At 51.5% G+C, this 20,636-nt stretch overlaps 1 protein-coding gene across 1 annotated transcript in view; it reads left to right on the top strand.

The window, feature by feature from the left end:
• Positions 1-20,636, top strand: part of DIS3L2 (DIS3 like 3'-5' exoribonuclease 2) — a 175,687-nt gene that overhangs the window by 148,943 nt on the left and 6,108 nt on the right. The window contains 2 exon segments of the mRNA XM_009883404.1: positions 15,902-16,085; positions 17,274-17,360. Of these exon segments, the coding sequence (XP_009881706.1) occupies positions 15,902-16,085; positions 17,274-17,360 (271 nt within the window).

The following is a 20,636-nucleotide window of genomic DNA, read 5'->3' as shown; positions in this document are numbered from 1 at the left end:
TGTGTGTGAGGGTGCGGGGGGGAAGGATCTAGGCGTGGGGGCTGCAGACCTGTTTTTGGAGCAGGCTCAGGGTTTCAGGTTCAGGGGTTTCCTCCCGCCCCGTGGCACTCAGGGCTGAGCTTGCAGGGAGCAGTGCGGTGGCAGCTAGAGGACTGAAGTTGGATTTAAAAGTGCATTTGGCTAGTCAGAGCCCCAGACAATTTCGAGAAAATCTTCTTTGCAGAGGAGTCAGGAGGGCGGAATTAGAGGAACAGCTTGTTCGTAACGGAGCGTAGTTCCTGCAGTCACAAGCGCTGGCAGAGGAGTGGGGTGATGCTGGCAAGGCGAACCTGCTGTACCGCCGTGGCTGATGCTCACTCCTGATTCACCTCACTGGATGCTTCCCCTCCAGCATCTCAGGCCCCCCAACAGATGCTCTGCTGAGGCTTCCGCTTGTCTAAGCAGGAGGAAGTATCCTCCCAAGCCTAAGTGGAGGAGATAAAGACTTCAAGCCTTTTTGATGGGAAACTCCTCTCTCTGTCCTTTTGTTGCAGCTCAAGAGCATTTTGTGCACCAGTAATTGCTCCCCAGGCTGGTTCCTGAGTGACTCAGAGCTGAATGTGGAGCTGCCGACGGCTGCTGCTGTGTGAGCCACAGCATCCCGGCACAATATGTCCCAATCACTCTATATTTGAATTTGCAGCCAGTCCTCCTTTACGTGTCTGTGCACACTCAGGCACACCGCCTTGCTCCTTACCTGCTGTATACTGGTAAATCTGCCATGGTTGGAACCATCAGCTGTTCCAGGCGATGAAGGAGGGGGAAGAAACTGCTTGTGGCTAGGCTTGGTTTCGACTCAGAGCCACGATGCGTGTGAACCCTGAGATGCTCACCAGCATCTCCTGGTGTGACTGCAGGGTGGCCGGGAAGAGTTCTGACCGTGTCCAGCAGCAGCATCTCCCTGCTTTCATTATTCAGTGCCAAAGGGTAATCCTAAAAATACCTGGGAGCAGCTTGCAAGCCACAAGTGTCAGAGGGGACAGCTCTGCAAAGGTCTTGTGTCACCGGGGAAGGGAGAATGACGCATCTCATCATCACTGAGCATGAAGGGATGGTACCTGCAGCCAGACGCTGGGAGTGGATGGGAGCAGGGGCCGGGTCTCGGCAGGGGACACCAGCTAAGGGTGGATCAGCCATGTCGGCAGCGGAGCACCAAGGGACATGGGGCAGCGTGGGCTGAAATGCTGAGCTAGGACACGCTTAGTCCCTGCACAGGCACATCTCAGTTATGGCTATTTTTTTATAATTATCTTTGATAGTTTGTAATGAAGCCAAGCAGTGGGAGAAACCACATAGCAATATTTCATAATAATTTTGCCCCAGTTGTATGAGGGCTGTGTGTATTCAAGCTGTCCATGTCTCCCTAAGCAGCACATGCACACTTTTAAGCTGCATATCCAATGATCAATGCTGATAAATGCAATAAACTTCACGTGGTGGTAGAGCTACAGCAGGAGTCTGATAGCCAGAGAGGAGGCAGAAATGATATATTCCTCTGTTAAGCTCCATTTTTGTGTGTGTATGGCTTAGTTGTACAACAGATCTGTCTGTTAAATGGCTGTTAACCTCTTCTCAGAGTCTGGAGTGCAAGAATTCATTTGTGTGATCCTCTTCCCTGGCAGTAGTGGTGCTGCCTGTGGGAGATGCCCTTAGCTGCAAACTAAGGTACTATAGGAGGAGTTGCAGTAGCTCTTGCTCCCATGAATGACGGAGTTTTACTGCACAATTTGAGGCAGGACCTGCTCCTAACTGGTCCTAAGAGTTTGCCACCGCTGCTCTGAAACGCTGGGCTGGAATAAGGCTGTGATAATTAATGGAGGTTAAAGTGCTCCTTCTGCCTGTGAGCTGGTTGGAAATGGAAAAGAAAAACCTGTCACAATTGTGACTGGCTCTAAACTGCTGTCAGGCTCTCCTCCTTCCCTTCCCCTGCCCCAAGTGGAAAATTGTATTGGAAAGCAGCAGTTAGAGCACTTAAATCTTTCCACAGTTCATTTCAAGCTCCCTTTCTTCTTCCCAGCCATTCCCAGGCCAGTTCAGGGCGCGGATGGGAGACTGCGTCTCTGGCTGAAACTTGCAGGATGTTAAATAACAATGGGAGAGTGGCTTTCAAAGAGGGTATAATGTGCCTGGATTGCACGTACCATAAGCTGTATTTCCCATGCTTTGGCCCATCCATGCATCACTCCTGAACTGCTTCCTTTCCATATGGGATCTATCTCGGTGTGTTATGGAGCAAGCTCAGGCTGAAACGAGGTTGGTACCTCTCCTGCTGCCAGGGGACACGCTCCCACAAGCCTTCACAGAAGTTGCTGGTATCTGTCATGTCTGAACAGCAGTAAGTGAGCGCGTGAAACATGGGCAATAACAGAAGCTGTTGTACCCCCTGTGATAGGTTACCAGGTTCACGTAATCCCTGCCCTTTCCTAGGTACTTGGATTGTTTGTTTTAACTGGCGTGTGTGTCCCCTTTCTCTTAACACCTCTTGGCACAGTCGCATTGCCGCTGCAGGCAGTGGTTCTGAGTGGTTTTGTCCCCTGCTGAAACTGGTCAGTGAAGGGCATCTGATGGAGCTTCACTGGCCTTCTCCTCGGCTCTCTGGATGTAACAGTTTGATCAGTTGGAGGAAGGTCACAAAGCTGTTACTCTGATGTTATTGAATAACTCATGGTAGAGAGCCGGGCAGCTATTTTGCTGTCATACTCTAGGAAAGACATGGTACTGCATTTGCCTTCCCCAGGTGACCTCAATGTGTTCCCACCTGTGTGACTAGAACATCAGGGACCTACTGGGAGACAGCAGTCATCATGGCCGCTTGCTCTTCTCCTGTGTCACAGTGTTTTCAGAGCTTGTGAAAAACAAGGGAGGTCTCTGCTGAGTCTGAGCTTGGAGGTTGCAGTACACCCCAGCCAAACGGGCTGTTTCAGGCTGGCGCTCTCAGATTTCCAAATGGTTGACCCAGCATGTAGATCTAGTGGCCAAACAGAGGCCTAGGACCCAAGTCATTCACATTTGACTGCCTAGTGTGAAGGCATGACAAATCGGGTTGCCTGGAAGGAATATGGCTGGTTGGGGTCCAACCACCATAAGATACCCAACCACTGAGGTCCTTCTGTGCCAGGGATGGAGCCACCGTTGTGCTTCCAACAGCAAGGTCCTTGCAGGTGGTGACTTGCCCTGGTGATTCCCAGTGTGACCTGACAGATTTGGGCACTGGGAAAGTGGGGAACATTGCCATACAATCCAGGATGGTGATTTACAAACAAAAGGCAGACCTAATGTGCTTCCTTCTTCTAAATGTACAGAGCTACCCTGTTCATTCAAGGGTTAAGCTGTCTAAGAGATGCAGCACCCAGAGCCAGGTATCTGTCAGGCCTGGACTGGAGGCTCACCAAAACATGAGGATATATGGTCTTATTTCTGTTTTGTCATTTGGAGATTACTACTCAATGTCCGTAGGACAAGAAAGCTCCGGGGCATCTTAGGATATGCCCTGTGCTCCAAGAGAGGTTGTTGTTTTGGCTTTGCAGCACTCATATGCAAAGGCAAGAACTGATGCCTGAAATGCTCCTTTTCCAAGGATTAAAAGGCACTGCCAAGGCTCTGCAAGATGACAGTGTTGCAAATCTTATCATGATCCAGTGCTGAGATCCATTGGTTTTAGCAGCAGAAATGTGCTGACAGATCTGTGTGTCTGCTTTTTGGTGATGGTAGATTTTTTCAGAAAGTTGGTCTGTGCTGCTGAACTCTGGTTGTAACTCCAGTTCAGAGCCTGGAAGGTCACATTGCAAGAGTTCTTCTTCATCACACCTGTGTCTTCATTTTAACCATCCTTTCCTTGATCCAGTAAAACTCTGGCCCAAAGGACCAGTTTCAGGGTATCACGGTGGATTTAGCTTTAGTTCCTCTGCTCTTAGATGCAGCTGAGGGACCCATACAAGTCAGTGGAGGAGCTAGCAGGAGTAACCAGGTTAGCTCGCTGGCTGTGACGGCCAGGGACTGAGACATTTGCTACCTTCACCCAGCAGCGTGTGAGGTTCTGCAGATCTCAGTGTGAACAGAGCTTCTTCTCTGTTTTATATGATCTCGATAGAGGGACTTCGATGTGAAACAAAGTCCGTCCTTACTAGTCTAGCTCTGGAGACTTGTCGTATCCATCTGTGGGCTTTAAGGATATGATTCTTCCTTGCTTACGGCAATAGGTCCCGTGCCACCCATCCTTACCTGTTATGGTCTCATTGAAACTACCTCATCTATCCTCATCTATCGGTCTGTCTGTAAGTAGCTCCAGCGGGAGACAAACAGCCCTCTGTCTCCACTGCCATGCGCCCTCCTCTCTGACAGCAAGCGTGCCGTTCATCGCCCACTCCCACTCCACATGGCTGTCCCTGTTGTGTGCCAAACTCCAGCAGGATGTTTAGCCTTTTCTTCTCAATCTCATTGCATAAATGAGGCTAATTTCAGCCTGCCGTGGTGCGTGGGCTCACTGGAACGTGACTATAAATCCAGACCTGAACATTTTCTTGTAATGGACGGGGTGGTGAAATTGCACTGCTGCTTTTAACCTCAGGCTGTCCTTAGACCAAACCAGGCTCTACACAATCCCTACGCCAGTAAATCAAATAGCTTTTGAATCAATGCACATAAAAGTCAAGAGAGAGAAGTTACAGATGGAAAAGACCTGTTGTACCTTGAGTCTGTCCCGCTGCAGAGGGGGTGAGGCGCTCTCGGGAATTTACAGCGTAGCTCCAAGCCTGCCCGCTGAGGCCAGGCAGGGAGAGAGTCATGCCTGGGGGAGACATGGGGTGGGGGACAGCCTAAATTTCCTGCAGCTTTTCCATCCTGCTCGTCTCTTTGCATTTCATTCCCTTGGCTTTATTTTTGGGGAAAAAAAAAATATGTTGTTGATTGTATATTCAACAAACCCGATACGTTCGTTCTCCTGCTCTTTGTTTTTCACTCAGGGCTATGCCTGACTTTTCTTTAGAAGCATGTTTTTCTCACCTAATATTTAGTTTAAGATTGTAGGAGCTGGATATAAAACCTTCTGGGACATTTTAATCTGCCAAGAGGCTGCCTTAAAGCAGAAGTTATCCAGAGTATTTCAGTAGTCCCTATTTAGAAAATATCACCCCCAAATCCTGTGTTGCCCTTTTCCCTTTCATCCCCTTGCCAACTTTTATTGGTTGTTTTGACCCTGATCTGCTGTCCATGTCCCCCGTAGCTTGCTCCCCTCCCCCTAGGGTTTCCATGTCTTTGAAAGTCCTGGTAACCAGAAGGTTCATGTGTTGTGCTTCGCCATCATTTGAGACCAAGAATAATACAGCCAGAGCCAGCTGGATCCCTCGCTCTGTATTGATACAACTATTCCCCTTAACCTGCCCACACTCCGTGCTACAACTGCAAATCTGAGGTTGAACCAGAGCGGTGATGGACAGCACTGTGAGCCCTGCTCCACAGCCACAGCCACAGCCACGGCCCTGCCTGGAAAGCACCCCCAGCAGAGCGTCCCACAGGCAGGGAGCAGCTGCATTTTGGGTGTTGTCCACTGGGGACCTTGCTAGGTTGAATGTGTTTTCCTGATGCAGATCTCGGAACCAGCGGTCCTGGTGGTTGCTCTAATTCCCTTGATCTGCAGCCAGTTTCTCCTGAGCAATCCTCCTCCTGCAAGGCCCTTACTAAAGGCTGGCCAGTCTGGGTGGTTGCTTCTCCTGGAGTTCTCTTCCTATAAGCCCAAACAACACTTATGAGCGTAGTTAAGGACTGGAACAGGGACCCAGAAGGGGCTGTGAGACAGTTGACATTGGAGATTGGTAGAACTCGACTGGGAAAGGCCGACCAGATCCGACTTCATAGTTATCCTGCATTGAGCAGGAGGTTGGACCAGAGACCTGCAGCAAAAGAGGGCACTGCTTAGCAAGTCACTGCCTGGCTTTCACTTCATGAGCATCAGGGGTACACGTTGGGTTGTTATGCCACCACTGCCTTTGACTGCCAGATTATTTAGATTGCTTTTCATGGTTTTGGTCTTTTGAATGTTTTTGGCTAGCTTTTGTTCATCTCTTCATGAGCTTCTGCAGGCTCCTGCTTGTTTGTCCCTGGGTCACATTCTGGTTGATATATGGGTGCTCTCCCCAGTTGTTGGCCATCTCAGAGTAAGCTTCCAGTCTGGGATGTTCATTCCTTCTTTATTTCCCTCTTTGTCCATCAGTTTGTCTCCTGTTTTGAGCCTAATCAACTCTTCAGTGCCAGGTAAGCATTGGTAAGTCACACGCAGGGTGTGACTGTCTTCGCAGCAGGAACGTCTGGGAGAGCATGAGCTGCTGGGGAACGTGGTACAGGAGGGCCGGTTCTAGCAGCCTGTGATTCCCTACGGCACTATCAGTTCTCTGGGTGATTAACTGTTTGTTTCTCCCTTACTGAAAACTTGTCTCAGATTAAACCACTGTAATAGAAAGCTCAGGTTCTGGAGCGATCCCAAGTGTAGGTTAATATTTACAAGCTATCAGCTTCAGGTTTTATCTCTATCCCTTGCTAGCACAGAGATAAAATCCTTTTAAAAATCCCTTTTGAACTTTCTGGTTCATGACATGGCTTTAGTAAGACACTTTCCATGTGAAACTGGCAAATGTCTTAACAGAAATGTGAGTTTTTCTCATCCTTTCAGGGACTAGTAACAGATGAGGAGCCCCCTACGTACAAGGGGCCATGGCTTTTTAATGGAGCAGAAGTGATGGACAGTATCTCTGCAGGATATTCGTGCTAGGAAATGTCAGAATGTTATTTCTGCCTCAATGGCTTAAGATCATCTGTTTACCTAATGGACTTACATTTGCATTTTGCAGGTGTTGTGTTAATATTAATGTGTTGTCTGAATTGTTAATATTCCTTCACTTCAATGTTACATTAATGAAGGCTGCAGGGGATGGAAAAAAAAGACCTGACTAATTAATTAAATGGGCAAAAAGCATCTTTAACTTTCCATCGTGCTGCCCTTTGCTTCCACCTAATGGGTCTTGGCATTTCTGGTCAGCAGCCATGTAACACGTGCTGCTGTATGGAGCACTCAGTGACGGACCTGCTAATTTTTCTGACCCATAAATCACTTGTATAAACTTTTAACGGCGAGTAAAAGTGCCTTTCATTCCCGCTTCCTCCTTTCAGTGGGAAATGCAGCCTGATAACAGGCGGTGCTGGCCTGATGTGTGGGGCCAGAGACTTTCCTGTCAGGAGAGGGGCTGTCTGCATTTCTTCAGGAATTCTTTGCATTCCCTTCTTAGCTGGGCTCTGGATGACATTAATATTATATGTCTTGTCATAAGCTCTGCTTTTGGAACCAGTGACGTATCAGGCTGCATGTCTCAGGAATGTGGACTGCCAGTCCTGCTTTGGGCGCTGGTCGTGGGGTATCTCCCATCTCCTCTGCACCATCCCAGACCCGTCTTGGCTCTGGGCTCTTTTGCCCACGGGCTGGAGAAAACTGTCTCGGGTCCCTGCTCTGGCCCTAGGCAGCACCGCTGCTCAGGACCATCCTAATGCACTCCCGAAAGTAAGACTTGCCAGCCCAGGTGGTGATTGTCCCCGTGAGACCGTTAGCTGAACACAACACTGAGTTGTGTGCATTAGTGGTCGCTGCTTACCCCTCGTCTGCGGAGGGGGAGCAGGGCCCCGGCCATTGTAGCTCCCTCTGAGAGACAAGATCCCAGTGAGCTGATGGCTCCCTGGAAAAACAAACTGGATCTGATACGGATCCACAGGGAGCTGGGCTGGGATCCCCAGTCGCACGGCTCCTGGAGCTAAACGCAAGGATGCAAACCCTTTCCAGTGCTGCCGTCATCTTCCCCATGGAGAAATGCGTAGGCAGGGTGAAAGGGTTGTGTTTTAAAGGAGGACTTTTGAACAGCACCGCCACTTTGATGCTGACATCTATCACAAGTGGGGATGTCTGTACAGCAGCGGCAGCCCTGGAGGCATTTCTAGGAGGGGGTAGATGTGGGGCTGTGTGCCCACACTGGGCAAACGGCACTCTGCAGGCATCACTGGGGCCCGTGGAAAAAGGTGTTTCTTTACCCAGGAAGGTCATTCCTGGAGGGAGATCTTCCCCTGTCTGCAATGCTAAGGGTGAAGTCCTCTGCCCCGAGCTCGAAATGTGATAGTTCTGAGACAATTGTGGAGAATGCTGGAGCTGGGACTGAGGGAGTCTGCTGAAGTTCTGCCTATGTGTCCTGTGTGGCCCAGCACATGGGTGCAGATCTAGGCTTTCATCCCTGGCCCATGGCAGCTGAAGATGCTGTTTTGGCACAGAAGGGTACTTCAGCTTCGTGCCAGGAGTCTGAAGGTTGTCGCCAATTTGTATGAAAAGGAGCAGACTGCAGTCATATTAACATTTAATGAAGAGGTGCAGCCCGCAGAGATTGCGTCCTCCACAACACTCGCCCTTCAGTTTGATGACGTTCTCTTTACCACTTGGATCAAGATGGGATCAGGGTGGTGGGTCGGGTGGGCATTGACTTTATCACTTCCATACAAACCACAGACGGGGTTTAGGAGCTCCAGGCCAGTTGGGGAGCATTTGCCATCCATGCAGCCGAGCACCAAGAGGTGCCGAAGGCTCCATGACCGCTTGTGCCGTCTTCAGCGCCCTGACGTCTGGCCTGACATCATGCTTCCAGATTAAGTCAGCTCTTTTATGTAACGGGGCTGCAAAGTGGCTTCGATAATTTCAAAGGAACTTAAGCAAATGGTTGAGGTTTTTCTAGCGGTCTAAATCCCCGTGTGCAAAGCCAGTACATCAGGCTTTAAGCAATTAATTCCTAATCATGCCAAATGCCTTCAGTAGCCCGGCTTTAGTATTGAGAGCTTAAAACGGTTTTCCACCGTACCGCAGTTAATTTGGATAAAGCAAAGAGAGTGGTCTCATGGTATTTCCAGCCTCAAGGTGTGAGAGTGGCCAGTAAGTGACATTTGTATTCAGAAAACCCTCCCGTGCATTTGTGTTGTAGGCATCTATTACTGGGAAGGCACCATAGCTAATAAAAAGGGCATTCATTATACCCCGGAAAGGGAGTTCATTAGAGGGAAAAGCCATTCTAGCTTAGTAAGAAATGAATCTAAAACTGCCTCAGAGCTGCTATTCTCATCAAGTTTCAATGTTAACAGTTTTAACCAAGAGCTAATTGAGCAATCTCAGAAAGTGGAGTAATTCCATTATTCAGCTATGCTTTGTTCAAGGCTGCCGCTAGCTGCGAAAGGAGCACAAATGACTTTCATCGAGCCAGGAACCGCCAGCGTTCTTGCCTTTTACTACTTTTTCTTTCAAAAAAAAAAAAAAGAAAGTTGGGCTTTTGGGCTTTTGGCAACTGTCATTGGCAAACAGAGCTCCACACCAACATTGCAAGGCTCATATATAACACTGCGATCCAAGTTTTTGGATAACAGGGGATTTGATTTTCATAACTCTTTGAGCAGCAGTGCCGTTCTGGAGTGAGTGGCTGAAGATGCTCCTGTTCGTTGGATAGGCAGAGTGTCACCAGGAAGACAGTACACCATTCTTGCAGGATTTTGCATGGAAAAGAGCCATCACAAGCGCCGGTCCAGCTACTCGCCAAAGAGCATGATTCTGTCATTGGCTGTGCTTTCAGGAGATGCGGGATTAGCTAATGTTGCTTTTAGAAGAGCTTTTATAGAAACCTCTCAAGTTCCTTTGCTTCATGGAAGAGCTGTAATCAAAAATAAACGTACATGATTTAAAGAAAAGAAGAAAAAATCGTACCACATCTAGCGTCTTTGGACTGAACGCTTTGGAGAGACCGTGTTGGTTGAACTGTGGCGCTGTTTCTTTACTGTTTTCCTTCAGCTGATCCTGCTGCTGCTGCTGGACATGCACAGGACTGTTTGCAGCCTTTTGTGGAAGGTGACTTTCTCTTGGTGAATGCAGCAGGATTTAGAGTCATATTCCCAGGACGTGGCTGTAGATCTCTTGTTTGTTATGGGATTGCGCTGCAGCAATAATTCCCTTCAAGCCAGCAGAGAGCGAGGGCTCTCAGCGATATACTGCCCTTAGCAAGGGGACATTTATCCATCAGTGTCTTTACAGTCTTCTCGGACACGCACAAACAGGCCAGGCCTTCCTTTTCTCAGCACTGGCCTCCCATGGCACTGTTCGTTTCAAACACAAACTTAAGTGTGATGCTTTCAAAGCTCTACTGTCCTATCCCTGTTTGGACCCAGGATGGAGCTGGACACCTGAGGCAGGCACGTAGCTATGGGTTGAGAAACCAGAGGCCCTGACTGCTGGTCAAAGCACAGACTGATGCTGAGCTGGGATAGTAAACCCATCTGGCGAGGGGAAGGAGTTTGAACAGCCAAAATCTTGTTCCCTGTGCAGGAGGGAGCAAGTGCTGTCAGGAGGAAACAAGATGGAGAGGAGCAGATGGGATTTTGTAATGGGATAGAGGAAAGAAATTTGGTAAACTTTGCAGAAATGATTTGTTCGCATTTGGCTTAAGTCTGAGATGCCGGAAAAATGCTGGGATTTACCTGGTGGCAGCTCACCCAGCCGGAGGGACCACCATTGCAAGGGGGGCTCAGACTCCAGCTCAGGACAGTTCAGCTCTGTCCCTTTGGGAACAGGTTTCCACAATGAGCTACACGTGAAGAAAAGATCAACTTCTCTGATCTGTCGATAGCGAGAAAAACCCTTCCGTGGGAGAGCTACGTGGTGTTTCGGGTTTATCTCTGAGTCTACACCTCAGCTACGCGCACACTTCCAATGCCTGGGATACACCCAATGGTTACATCTTGCAGGAGGGGATGGAGGTGAAGAAGGTGGCGTGGGGGAAGAGCTGTGCTCCTCTGTTCAGCCCTACCTCACTGCCGTTTGCTCTGAAGCCTACGGGTCTGTTACACTGGTGGAACAGCAGATGTTTTAATGTCACTTTGCTTTACCCAAGCTGTCTGCCTCCTTCCTGCACTTACTGCATTGCAAACAAAGTACTCCTTGTCTCTTCCTTGCAGCGAACCCTGCTTCGCTAATGTCATTTGTGAAGTTAATCAGGGAGAGTGGGCACTTGGGTGGCTGCTGTGTAGCCTGGCTGCATTGTCATGGAGACAAGCAGCCAAACAGGCATTTTGCTTGCCCTGCTTCACTCTGCAGAGATGTGGCATGAGAAACCAATATTTTATTTGCCGTCAACCAACCAACTTGCGGAGGATGTGAGTAGTTATTTGAGGTTGCTATCAAGAGATTGGGAAGGGTGTAGCTAACTTTTTACGGAGCAAATAGTAAAGCTGCTACTAAAGCAATTCCAGAGTCTGAATGTGCAGCTCCTCTTCCCCTGTCCCTCGGATGTTTGGCTCTGATAGGAGCTGTGCAAGGAGAGTTACAGCCCAGTAGCGTGGGTTCAGGGCTGCCATTAAGGCATCACCAGTCCTCTTCAGCTGGATGGTTTCATAGGCGGTTATTTGGCTACAGGGCCTAAGACCATCACTTAAGGTACTTTGAAAGGCACCAAGTCCTGTGTTTAAGAGCATCTCAGGAGCCTGAAATCTCCCCCTCAGTCAGTGGGATGTAGGAGCCGGCATGCCTCAATCACGTTTGAAACTCAGAGGCGAATGCTTCTGAAAACCGTACACTCCAGCTGACCTCTTGCATAAGGCAGGCTATAGAGTTTCACCCACTAACTCCTGCACCAAGCCCATAACTCATAAGCAAAAATCTGGGTATTGAAAGAGCTGGCAGAAGATGCTTACGCATGTTACTGAGCTCGCAAGCTGTCCCGCCCCTCCATCTCCTCCCTCTTGCATGTGCACATGTTAAATGATGCGTTGAACAGGTTTGGAAATGCTCCCTCCTGCAGCCCCGGCGAGCAGGACAGCCGGGATCTGCAGGCACCTACGGCAGGGACAGCCACCTGCTCTCCCCCAGCCCTCTCCATGGGATAGCGGAGGAAACCTCACATCGGCACAGAAAGGGCAAAAGTTCAGATCAGATTGTTTATGGGATTTTATGGAGCCGAGAGCCAAGGATAGCTCAGCTAATCCAGAGGAAACTGTAGCGATGGCGTTAGAATGCATTTCACATGGGATTCATTCAGCGTGCGTTCAGATGGACCAGTCTTTCTGTCTCCATTTTTTTAGCAATGAATATTTTTCTTTGCACTCCCGTCTGCCAGCCGCACTGAGCCAAACTCCGAGCTAGGCTGTTTTAAGAAAAAAGAAAAAAAAAAAAAACCAAAAACAAAACCCCAAACCTCTTGTCGTTTGACCTGCTGACAAGTTAGCAGGGCTTCAGCACGGCTCCCAGTAACACCAGTGCCAGGTGCTGGTCTGGCCCCCAGCCGCTGCCAACCATCCTCTGCTCCCGCCTGCCTTCAGCATCCATTGTTTTTTTCCAAGCCGCGGCGTAGCACTTGCCCAGTCGAAGCCCTGGGGAGGACGTTAAATAAAAGCGCAGCTAAAAGGCCGCGTGGGGAGGGCAGGAAGGCAGCAGCTTTGCTGTGACCTCCCGCTCCTCTGCACCTGAAGCTGTGCCGGCTTCCTGCGCTGTCCCAGCCCTGCCTCATCCTCCTGAGTCTCCAGTGTCCCCTGCAGAGTCTCGGTGTGAGCCTCACATGGGAATAAAGTTTTTCCTTTTAGGTACAGTGAAACCGCCACGGTGAGCTGTTTGTTGCAGCCAACTCCCTCCTCGTGTCCTGAGCCGCAGACCCCGTTCTTCTGCGGAAGAGGTGACCTGGCTTAGCTCTGGGCGCAGGTGCCAGCTCCTTCACTGTCCTCAGCCCGTTCCCTCTGACCCCGGCAGGCTCTCACATGCTCTGGATTAGCCCAGCCGTGACCTGTCCCTTCTGGAAGCTGCTTTCCTCTCCCTGGGGACTAAATCTTGATGTTTAAAACAAACTTGTCTAGGAATTAGCACAGGGCAGCCCCACGCTGTTCATCCCTTTCATGCTTGCAGGGCTGCTGCAATGGGGTGCATGTGGGGAGCAGCTCTGTGACCCGGTGGTCCAGAGCTGGCAAGGACCCTCCGTCTCTGCAGGGTGTTTTGGGGTTGACCCACAGGGCAGGGAGCCTTCCTGGACCACTGTGGTTCGTTAACCTGAGCTGATACGAACCGACCCATCGGGTCCTGGGGCTTTTCTTCCCCCCCAGATACAGAGCAGTGTCCAACCTCGTCTGCGAGCCCAAGCTGCAGCCACATCTCCCAAAGCCTGCCGCTGCCTTTGAGTGGGTGAGCAAGACAAGTAGCTTTTCAACTCTGAATATCTGTGGTCGTGTCCTGTGCACCCTATCATGGGCGCAAAGCTCCTGGGTGCTTCCTGATAAGATTTTCCTGCCCATGCAATCAATCCAACCATGTGCTGGGTACCTCCTATTGATGGGGGGCTGTCTTGGATGCTGTCTGGGGGCTGGTGCTCCAGGTGTGGATGTGTTGAAGGGAGAGAGGATGGGGTTTTGCAGAGCAAAGCAAGAAGTATGTGCTGTTAGTTTTCCTTTAGCTGTAAAAGCATCCCTGGCAGGAGGGTGCTCAGGTATTGCCTTCAACTCAGTGCTACCTGCAATGTCAGAACAAGGATATCACCAGGAAAATGTAAAAGCCCCAAGCTCCAAAATAGTAAAACAAAATACAAAACTTAATAATCAGGTGGAAATTTCATCCAGCCCAAAGTACTGCTGGAGGTAAGAGGTAAAGGCTTTACACTGTAGAGCGCAACGGGAGCAAGAACGGCAGGGGCTGCTTGAGCGCTCACTTATGGTGTTCATCTCTAGGACATGAGATAAGCGTGTTGCGCCTGTGACAAAGAGGAGATGCTGTTCACGACTGTTTATTGCTTTGTCTTTAAAAATCGGTTTGCCCTTCACTCTGTAGAGGCTACGTTTCGAGGGAGGCACAGGGGCTCCATGGCCAGCCTTTGCCCACATGTCCATCTGTGTAGCTGGGGTGAGCGGTGGAAATGTCTCCCTTTTTCTTTGCTCTGTAGCCTACGGGAAGGAGGGGTACTGCCTTTTGCAGCCCGTGCTCTTTGCTGTGCCTTTCTATAAGCTGGCTTGGGCAGAAGGGCTTCCCAGGTATGAGCACTGGCCAGCGCAGCCTCGCACGTGTCCTCAGGCCACGGTTCCCCACGTATGGTCTGCAACGGCGGCAGCTGCATGAGAGCTGGTGGGTCCACCCACACCCAGGAGATGGGGATGGCCATGCCATAACCGGTTGGGTGCTGCTCCCTGCCTCCCACCCCTGGGTGCCGCACAGCTGGGGTGCCCAGCACCCTTGGGCCATGCTGTCCCGCAGCCCCCCAGTGCTGGTGGCCATAGAGGGACCGATGTTGCCATCTGCTGGCTTAGCTGCACAGGAGCAGCAAGAACTTGGCTCAACCCCTATGGAAGTCACCCTTCACAAGCGTGTACAGACCCTGCTCCCACGCCGGGCTGTGGGCGCATTGCCCACCTCCTGACACAGCCCTTGGCCTTCTGGTAGCATCTGCCCATCGGCAGGTGTTTCAGGGGACAGCATGGGTGGCCCATTCCCACTTCGGCTGTGCTGCTCCCCACCCACCCCTTCCCACACTGCCCATGCTCAAGGGTGTCCCTCCTGCCCAGGGTCTGAGGTATTGGCCTCTGGCACAACGTGCTCTGGGAGAACCCACAAGGCTCTTGTTAAGACACCTCCTTCCCGTTAAGGATGAACGTTTCCACTGCTGATTATCACCATCAGGTGCTTATTCTTCCTCTGGGCTTTTCTCTATTTCCTTTCTCTTTCGAGTTCTTGGCAAGTACTCCCAGGTTGGGAATGCATTGCTGCTGTAGCAAGTGCCCTGGGAGCACAGCAGCCTGCACATCTTGCCCAGCGATGGCCGGGGCCGGGAGCTGCAGGACCACCAGGTCGCCCAGCCAGCCCTGCAAAATCGCTGCTTTGCCTGCAGGAGCGACGGGGTTGAGCCGGCATAATCAGTGACAGCTCGCTCAGGCATTGCTCGGAGGATGAGGTTACTTCTGTAAATCTATTATCTTTTTTGGCAATTAGCACCAGTTAGGAGCCCTGGGAATACATGCAGCAAATAGCAGGAAGCCCAGTTAAGCACATCTCTCTGCTTATCTGAGCCCAGTTAAGGGAGTCTCCTGTGGCACAACCCTACAGCTGGTAGCACAACCCATAAATGCTCCGAAGATGATCTCTAGCGCTTGGTTTGCTTTTCTTTCCAGTGTGTAGCCCCAGAGATTTCCACTCAATGTGTGTACATTCAGAGGTGGAAGGGGGGCTGCTCACCCCAGCCTGGGGCACCCAGGAGGAGCCCCCAGAGTCCTGGCATCACCCAGATTCCAGAGGCAGCCCCGCGGTGAGCTGCGCTGGTGGCTTGCCCTGCTCGGGGACCGCGCTGCGTCTCGCTCTGGGTGGAAGCCCAAGGCAAAGGTCGGGCTCGGTGGCTGGGCTTGACCACACATGTTGAGCTCGGGTTGGGGGGGGTGAGAGAGACGCTGTTTTCTCTGGCCCGGGAAGACAGCGATGTGTGTTTGTTTTCCGTGCTATCTCTCACACAGTGTTTGTTTTGCTTGTCGAGCGTTTCAGCAGATAAAATGACCTAAAGGGAGATTATTTTATCCTAATTTAAGCTGTCAATTTATCACTGACTTCTGCTTGTCTGCGCCAGCAGGACGGCTTGCTCTGAGTCCCCGGGGAAACTTCAGCTAGAAAGTGAGAATTTGGAGGGGGATTTGCTGCAGTCTCACATCTAATCTTTGCTTATAACAGCAACTACAAGCTGCTCCCCTGTCCCCCCGTGTCGTATTAGTTCCCATCACTATGGACTGGCTCAGCTTCCCAGGGGACTCCTCTCTATAACTGGGGCCCGGGGTTGTTTTTCTCCTGCTGCAGGCTGGTGGAAGAGTTCATGCTGCTCGCAAACATGGCCGTAGCCCATCAGATCTACCGCTCCTTCCCCGAGCAGGCCCTGCTTCGCCGCCACCCTCCACCCCAAACCAAGCTGCTGAAAGACCTCATGGAGTTCTGCAACCAAGTTGGCCTCGACATTGACTTCAGCAGCGCGGGGACCCTGCATGTGAGTGCCCTGGCCTGGCGGGGAGCGGGGCCATGGGGGCGAAGGGTGGGCAGCTGCGTGATGGCCTCTTTGCAGCAGCACGTGGTTTATTCCCTGCCCCCCTCTGCCCAGGCAGAGCTGACAACTATCCCGTGCCGAAACAAAACACCTCCCTCACTCGCTCTTCAGCCCACCAGCACTGGCCAAGGGTGGCCTGGCCTGGCCTGGTCAGTCATGTTGTGCACAGAGTTTAGAGCAGGGCAGGGAGGACCTGGCAAGTGACCCCAGCGCTGCCCTCTCTGCGATGGGAAGGATGTTTCAGTGCAGGAGCAGCCACTGGGACACCCACATTTTCTTTCTCTGCGAAGGCAGGCATTTGCTCTGTACTGCAGGAAAAGTAGCTCTGCAAGGGGTTGTTTCTGTCTGGGCCGCTGAAGGTCTCAGGGAGGGCAGGGTGGGGAGTGGGGTGACTGGGAAGGACTGGAGAGCGGTGCTGGGAAAGGTCAGACGCAGCCAGCATGGGAGGTATCCGACCGATCCTCCACTGAGCGTGTCCTGAGGCTGAACTCCAGCTGAACAGCACAGCACAGGTTCCAGGATTTTCTTTACTCGCTGCAACTGGACTGTGGATAATCCTCTGTTAATCCTATCCCCGCTGGCCTCCCGCACACCCCTCCGTCGGCTGGGACTGCTTTCCCCGCTGGCTGGCTGCACCGAGGCTATGTCAGCAGACGCGGGGCTGCGCATTCAGCTCCTCTCCTGCACTTTGAACCCTCCAGCCCTTCCTCACCTCTAGCCCTGGGCAGTCACCTCCCATACCCACGTCTCCCCGGAGTCCCATTAGTCTGTGTGCGGAAGCTCTCCGTAGCTGGAGGGGAGCCAGGCACAGGTCGGCAAAGGGGCTGCGGGCACTCTCGCACACTGCATGTCTGGGGACGGAGACAGCGGTGGCCATGCCCCAGCTGCTCCCTGCTGTTGACCCTGGGAGGTGAATCGACACTCAGAACGACTGTGTGCGCAGTCCTGTCAGGGCTGCTGGGCCCAGAGCAAAACCCAATTTCACGTGTGCTTTTTGGTTTACGAGGAGATTTGCAGGGAAGGGGGGAATTTGGCTCTGATGAGCTGCTGTTTGCCCCAGTAAGGTCTGCCTGGGTCCCCCTACCACCACAGCTTGCCGACACTGAATGCTCTCTCTCTTTTCTCCTCCAGAAAAGCTTAAATGAAACATTTGGTGCTGACAAATACTCTGAAGCCAGGAAAGAAGTGCTGACCAACATGTTCTCCAGGCCCATGCAGGTGAGAAAAGCACTGTGCTGTCGGTCGCGTCTCGCTGTAGCTGTCTGCTGTGGCTTCATCTTCAACCCTCGCCCCTTCTGTGGTACCGTAGCTGGTCGTTACGTAGAGGGAGAGTGAATGGACACGGAACATGGTGCTGTGGCGCTGCCAGCAGCTTCCCCCAGTGCCACCAGCCCCATGCAGCTGGGAGTGGGGGTATCCCATGGGCAACAGAGTTTCGCTGGATCGCAGGGTCAGGCTGAGTCTTACTGTGCCTCCTGTAGTGTCCGTGTTATTACTGGTTGGGATGTTTCACCCTTGAAGTGGCATGCGGGATCTTAGCAGACTCATAAGGACCCAGCCTGCTCTGTGAAGAGATGGCGGCCAGCTCCATGGTTCATGTTTGTGCCATTTCTTCACATCTTGGTATCCCAACTGGTCCAAAGAAGGAAGCAAGAGTGAGGATGATGTAGGGGTGTGGGAATGGCCTTAAAGCCATGTGGCTCCAACACCAAAATGTGGTACCTAGACACATGCTGTTAGAAGTAGGGAAGCTCTGGAAACCCTTAAGTCTTCCTCCAGACCAAGTGACCTTCTGTGAAGATCTCTGCAATGGAGGCTTGTGCTGCTCACACTAATTGTTGTGTTTGGTGCGTCTGCTGCTCAGGACACTTACTTGGGTGCTTATCACCATCGAAAAAAGGTTTTGTGAAGCATCTGCCTTCATATGTTTGCAGCTGGGCATAGCACAGCCTCTTCTGAGGGCAGTCCTACCTCACAGGGAGAAGAGACATGTTCCTGAAATGGTCTCTCTGTTGTGGCCTGCTTATCGCTGCAGGAATGAATCATCTTCCCAACATCACTTATTTGACTGTCACTCTTGTAATTAGCTTATTTGCTCCATTTACTCGTTAGCAGTTGCCTGAAGTCCTGCTGTACTTTAGTGACTTAATGTTTGCTTACATGTGGGATTGGGGGCTGAAGCCGTTCAATAAATCCCACCCCCGTGTACGTGTCCAGCGCAGGAGTCCTGCTCTGTAAAGTGCAGGGAATGTCCTCTGGAGTTGGATGTGTTTTCTCAGATCCCATGTTCTGCTTTAACTTGTCCTGATCCCTTCTGTCACATCTTCCTTTTCTGGTGGAAGGTGCTAACAGGTGAAGGCATTGGTGACATGCGTTCCCTGGGGTCCCTCTCTGGTCCTGCTGACTGTGGTGCGAGCTGGGCTTTGCCAGGAGCAGCACTTGGAGCAAGCCTGGATGTGGGCCAGAAGGGGTGAGCACAGAGAAGGCAACTTGGTTCTGCCTCGGCACCAAGGCGAAGATGAGCTTTTTGGGACCCACTGACTTGCTGAAATTTTGCCTCTGTGGTCTCCTGAGGCTGCAATCCGAGAAGTGGTGGGTGTACTTTGAGATACCTCCCAGTGGCTCTTGTTAAGATTTAGCCCTGTGAATACATCTCAAATTCATACGCAAAAGAGGTATCAAGGTTATGGGGATGAAGTCTTCTGCAGAGCAGATACCAGACAGAGAGTTTGGGGAAGAAGAAAGAGGAACTTTTAAAGGAGATATTCCATGACACATGATTTTGGCAGGAACTAGGCTCATTTCATCATCAGAAGACCAAGGTGCCCCTGTGTTCAGGTGTGCTATGCAGTCCACTCGCGCCTGGCAAACCTGCTGTCTGGCACACTCCCATAATAGGCAAAACCCAGTTTACAGCTGAGCCTGTCGACCCTACAGGGCAGCATGTGTCTGGATGGTGAGCGGTGTTCCCATCTGCTGGCATTCCTGTCTGCCAGTGTTCCCCAGCAGGATGGTATAGCCGTGCGTGATGGTGTGCTCTCATTATTGGAAGGAGTGCATGAGTGAGAAGAAGCAGATATCTGTCTTGATCCTGGAGTGAGCTTATGCAGTTGACCATTTGCTGAACTATTGTTTAGCTTAGAAATGGATTTTCAGACTTGGCCAAAGCCGTCAACCACGTGAGCAGATGCTGCCCTCCTGTCTTTAAGGCCACTTTCTAATTTGACCCAGGATGTGCTTGTGGCAGTGAATCCATATGACCTCCAGTCCATAAGGAAGGACCATGGCACTGTGGGGGTGATAGACATCAGTGTTGCGCTCTGTGGTTTCTGTTCCCTGACCACACTTGCTGCAGGGTGGACTCACAGCTCCCCAAAATCCCAAACAGTTCAGATTCCCACTGTTGTTCTGCTGCTGAACGCAGAGGACGGGTAGTTTAAAGCCATGTCAGTGCGCCTCGGAAAGGGCAGACAGTTAAGTGGAAGGGTCTTTCCCTGGGAGGAGGATTTTTTGCTGTCTGCCACCAGTATGAGAGCAGATGGGAGAATTGGCCCCATCCTGCCTGTGTCCCCAGACACCACAGTCCCTCACTGGGGAGAGGACAGATCTGAGTGTTGGCAGCTGCAGAGCACAGCCACGCAGGGGCCCGTGCCCGTGTCACGGACTGGGCCATCGCTCTGACAGATGGCGTGGTGAGACCGTCTGGGCCCAGGGCACGGAGGAGTCACCCGTATCCCTGCATGCATCGCAGCTCCCAGTGATAAAGCTGGTGTTTCAGGGACAAGGCTGCAGTTAAATCAGCCAAAACGAGCTGCCCACGGTCGCACCAAGCCTGCATCTTCCATCTTTGCTGCATGCTGCTGGTCAAGACGTCAGCCTCTTGGAGGAAGACGGAGATGGGAAGCAACTGGTAATGCATGTGTCTGGGGGAGCGCCTGGATTGCCATGCCAGGAGCCTTGTAACAGATGAAGGAGCAGTGACATATCATTTTTCAGGGGCTCAGTCGCTCGGGGATTCAATCTGTCCATGAGAGCAAAAGCCGCCCTTGGTTGGCTGGGGCTGATTTATTTCCAAGCTCCTCGCGGTTCTCCGGGGATTGCGGCAAACCCTGGGGATTTGAGACCACTTGTGAGTCAAATCTGTTACTGAGAAAACATCTGCTTTATGCCAGGCTGAAGTCACTGGGTAATGCTGTCATGGTAGTGAGGACGGGTATCAGATATGTGTCGGACTGGGCTCTCTGCAGTGTGTGACCTTACTGCAGCCCAGAGGAGTATTTTTGCTATGATACCCAAGCTGATGCCAACCTCATGAGGGTTATGAGCTGCCAACAGGGTGTCAGAAGTGGTGCTGGACCCAGCAGCAGCGGGGATTGGCCAGCACATCCGTCTGGAAGATGTGCCCCAGGCAACAACAAGCAGCGTGGGACCTTCAGCATCTTTTCTTGCCCTAAAAGCAAGGCAGAGGTTGCCCTGCACTGCTGGGTGTAGGGA

The sequence above is a fragment of the Charadrius vociferus genome, unplaced genomic scaffold, assembly GCF_000708025.1.
Source record: "Charadrius vociferus isolate BGI_N301 unplaced genomic scaffold, ASM70802v2 scaffold214, whole genome shotgun sequence".
NCBI classification, from domain to species: Eukaryota; Metazoa; Chordata; class Aves; order Charadriiformes; family Charadriidae; genus Charadrius; species Charadrius vociferus.
Note: the sequence above shows the minus strand (reverse complement) of the source record. Positions and strands in the feature narration are given on the sequence as shown.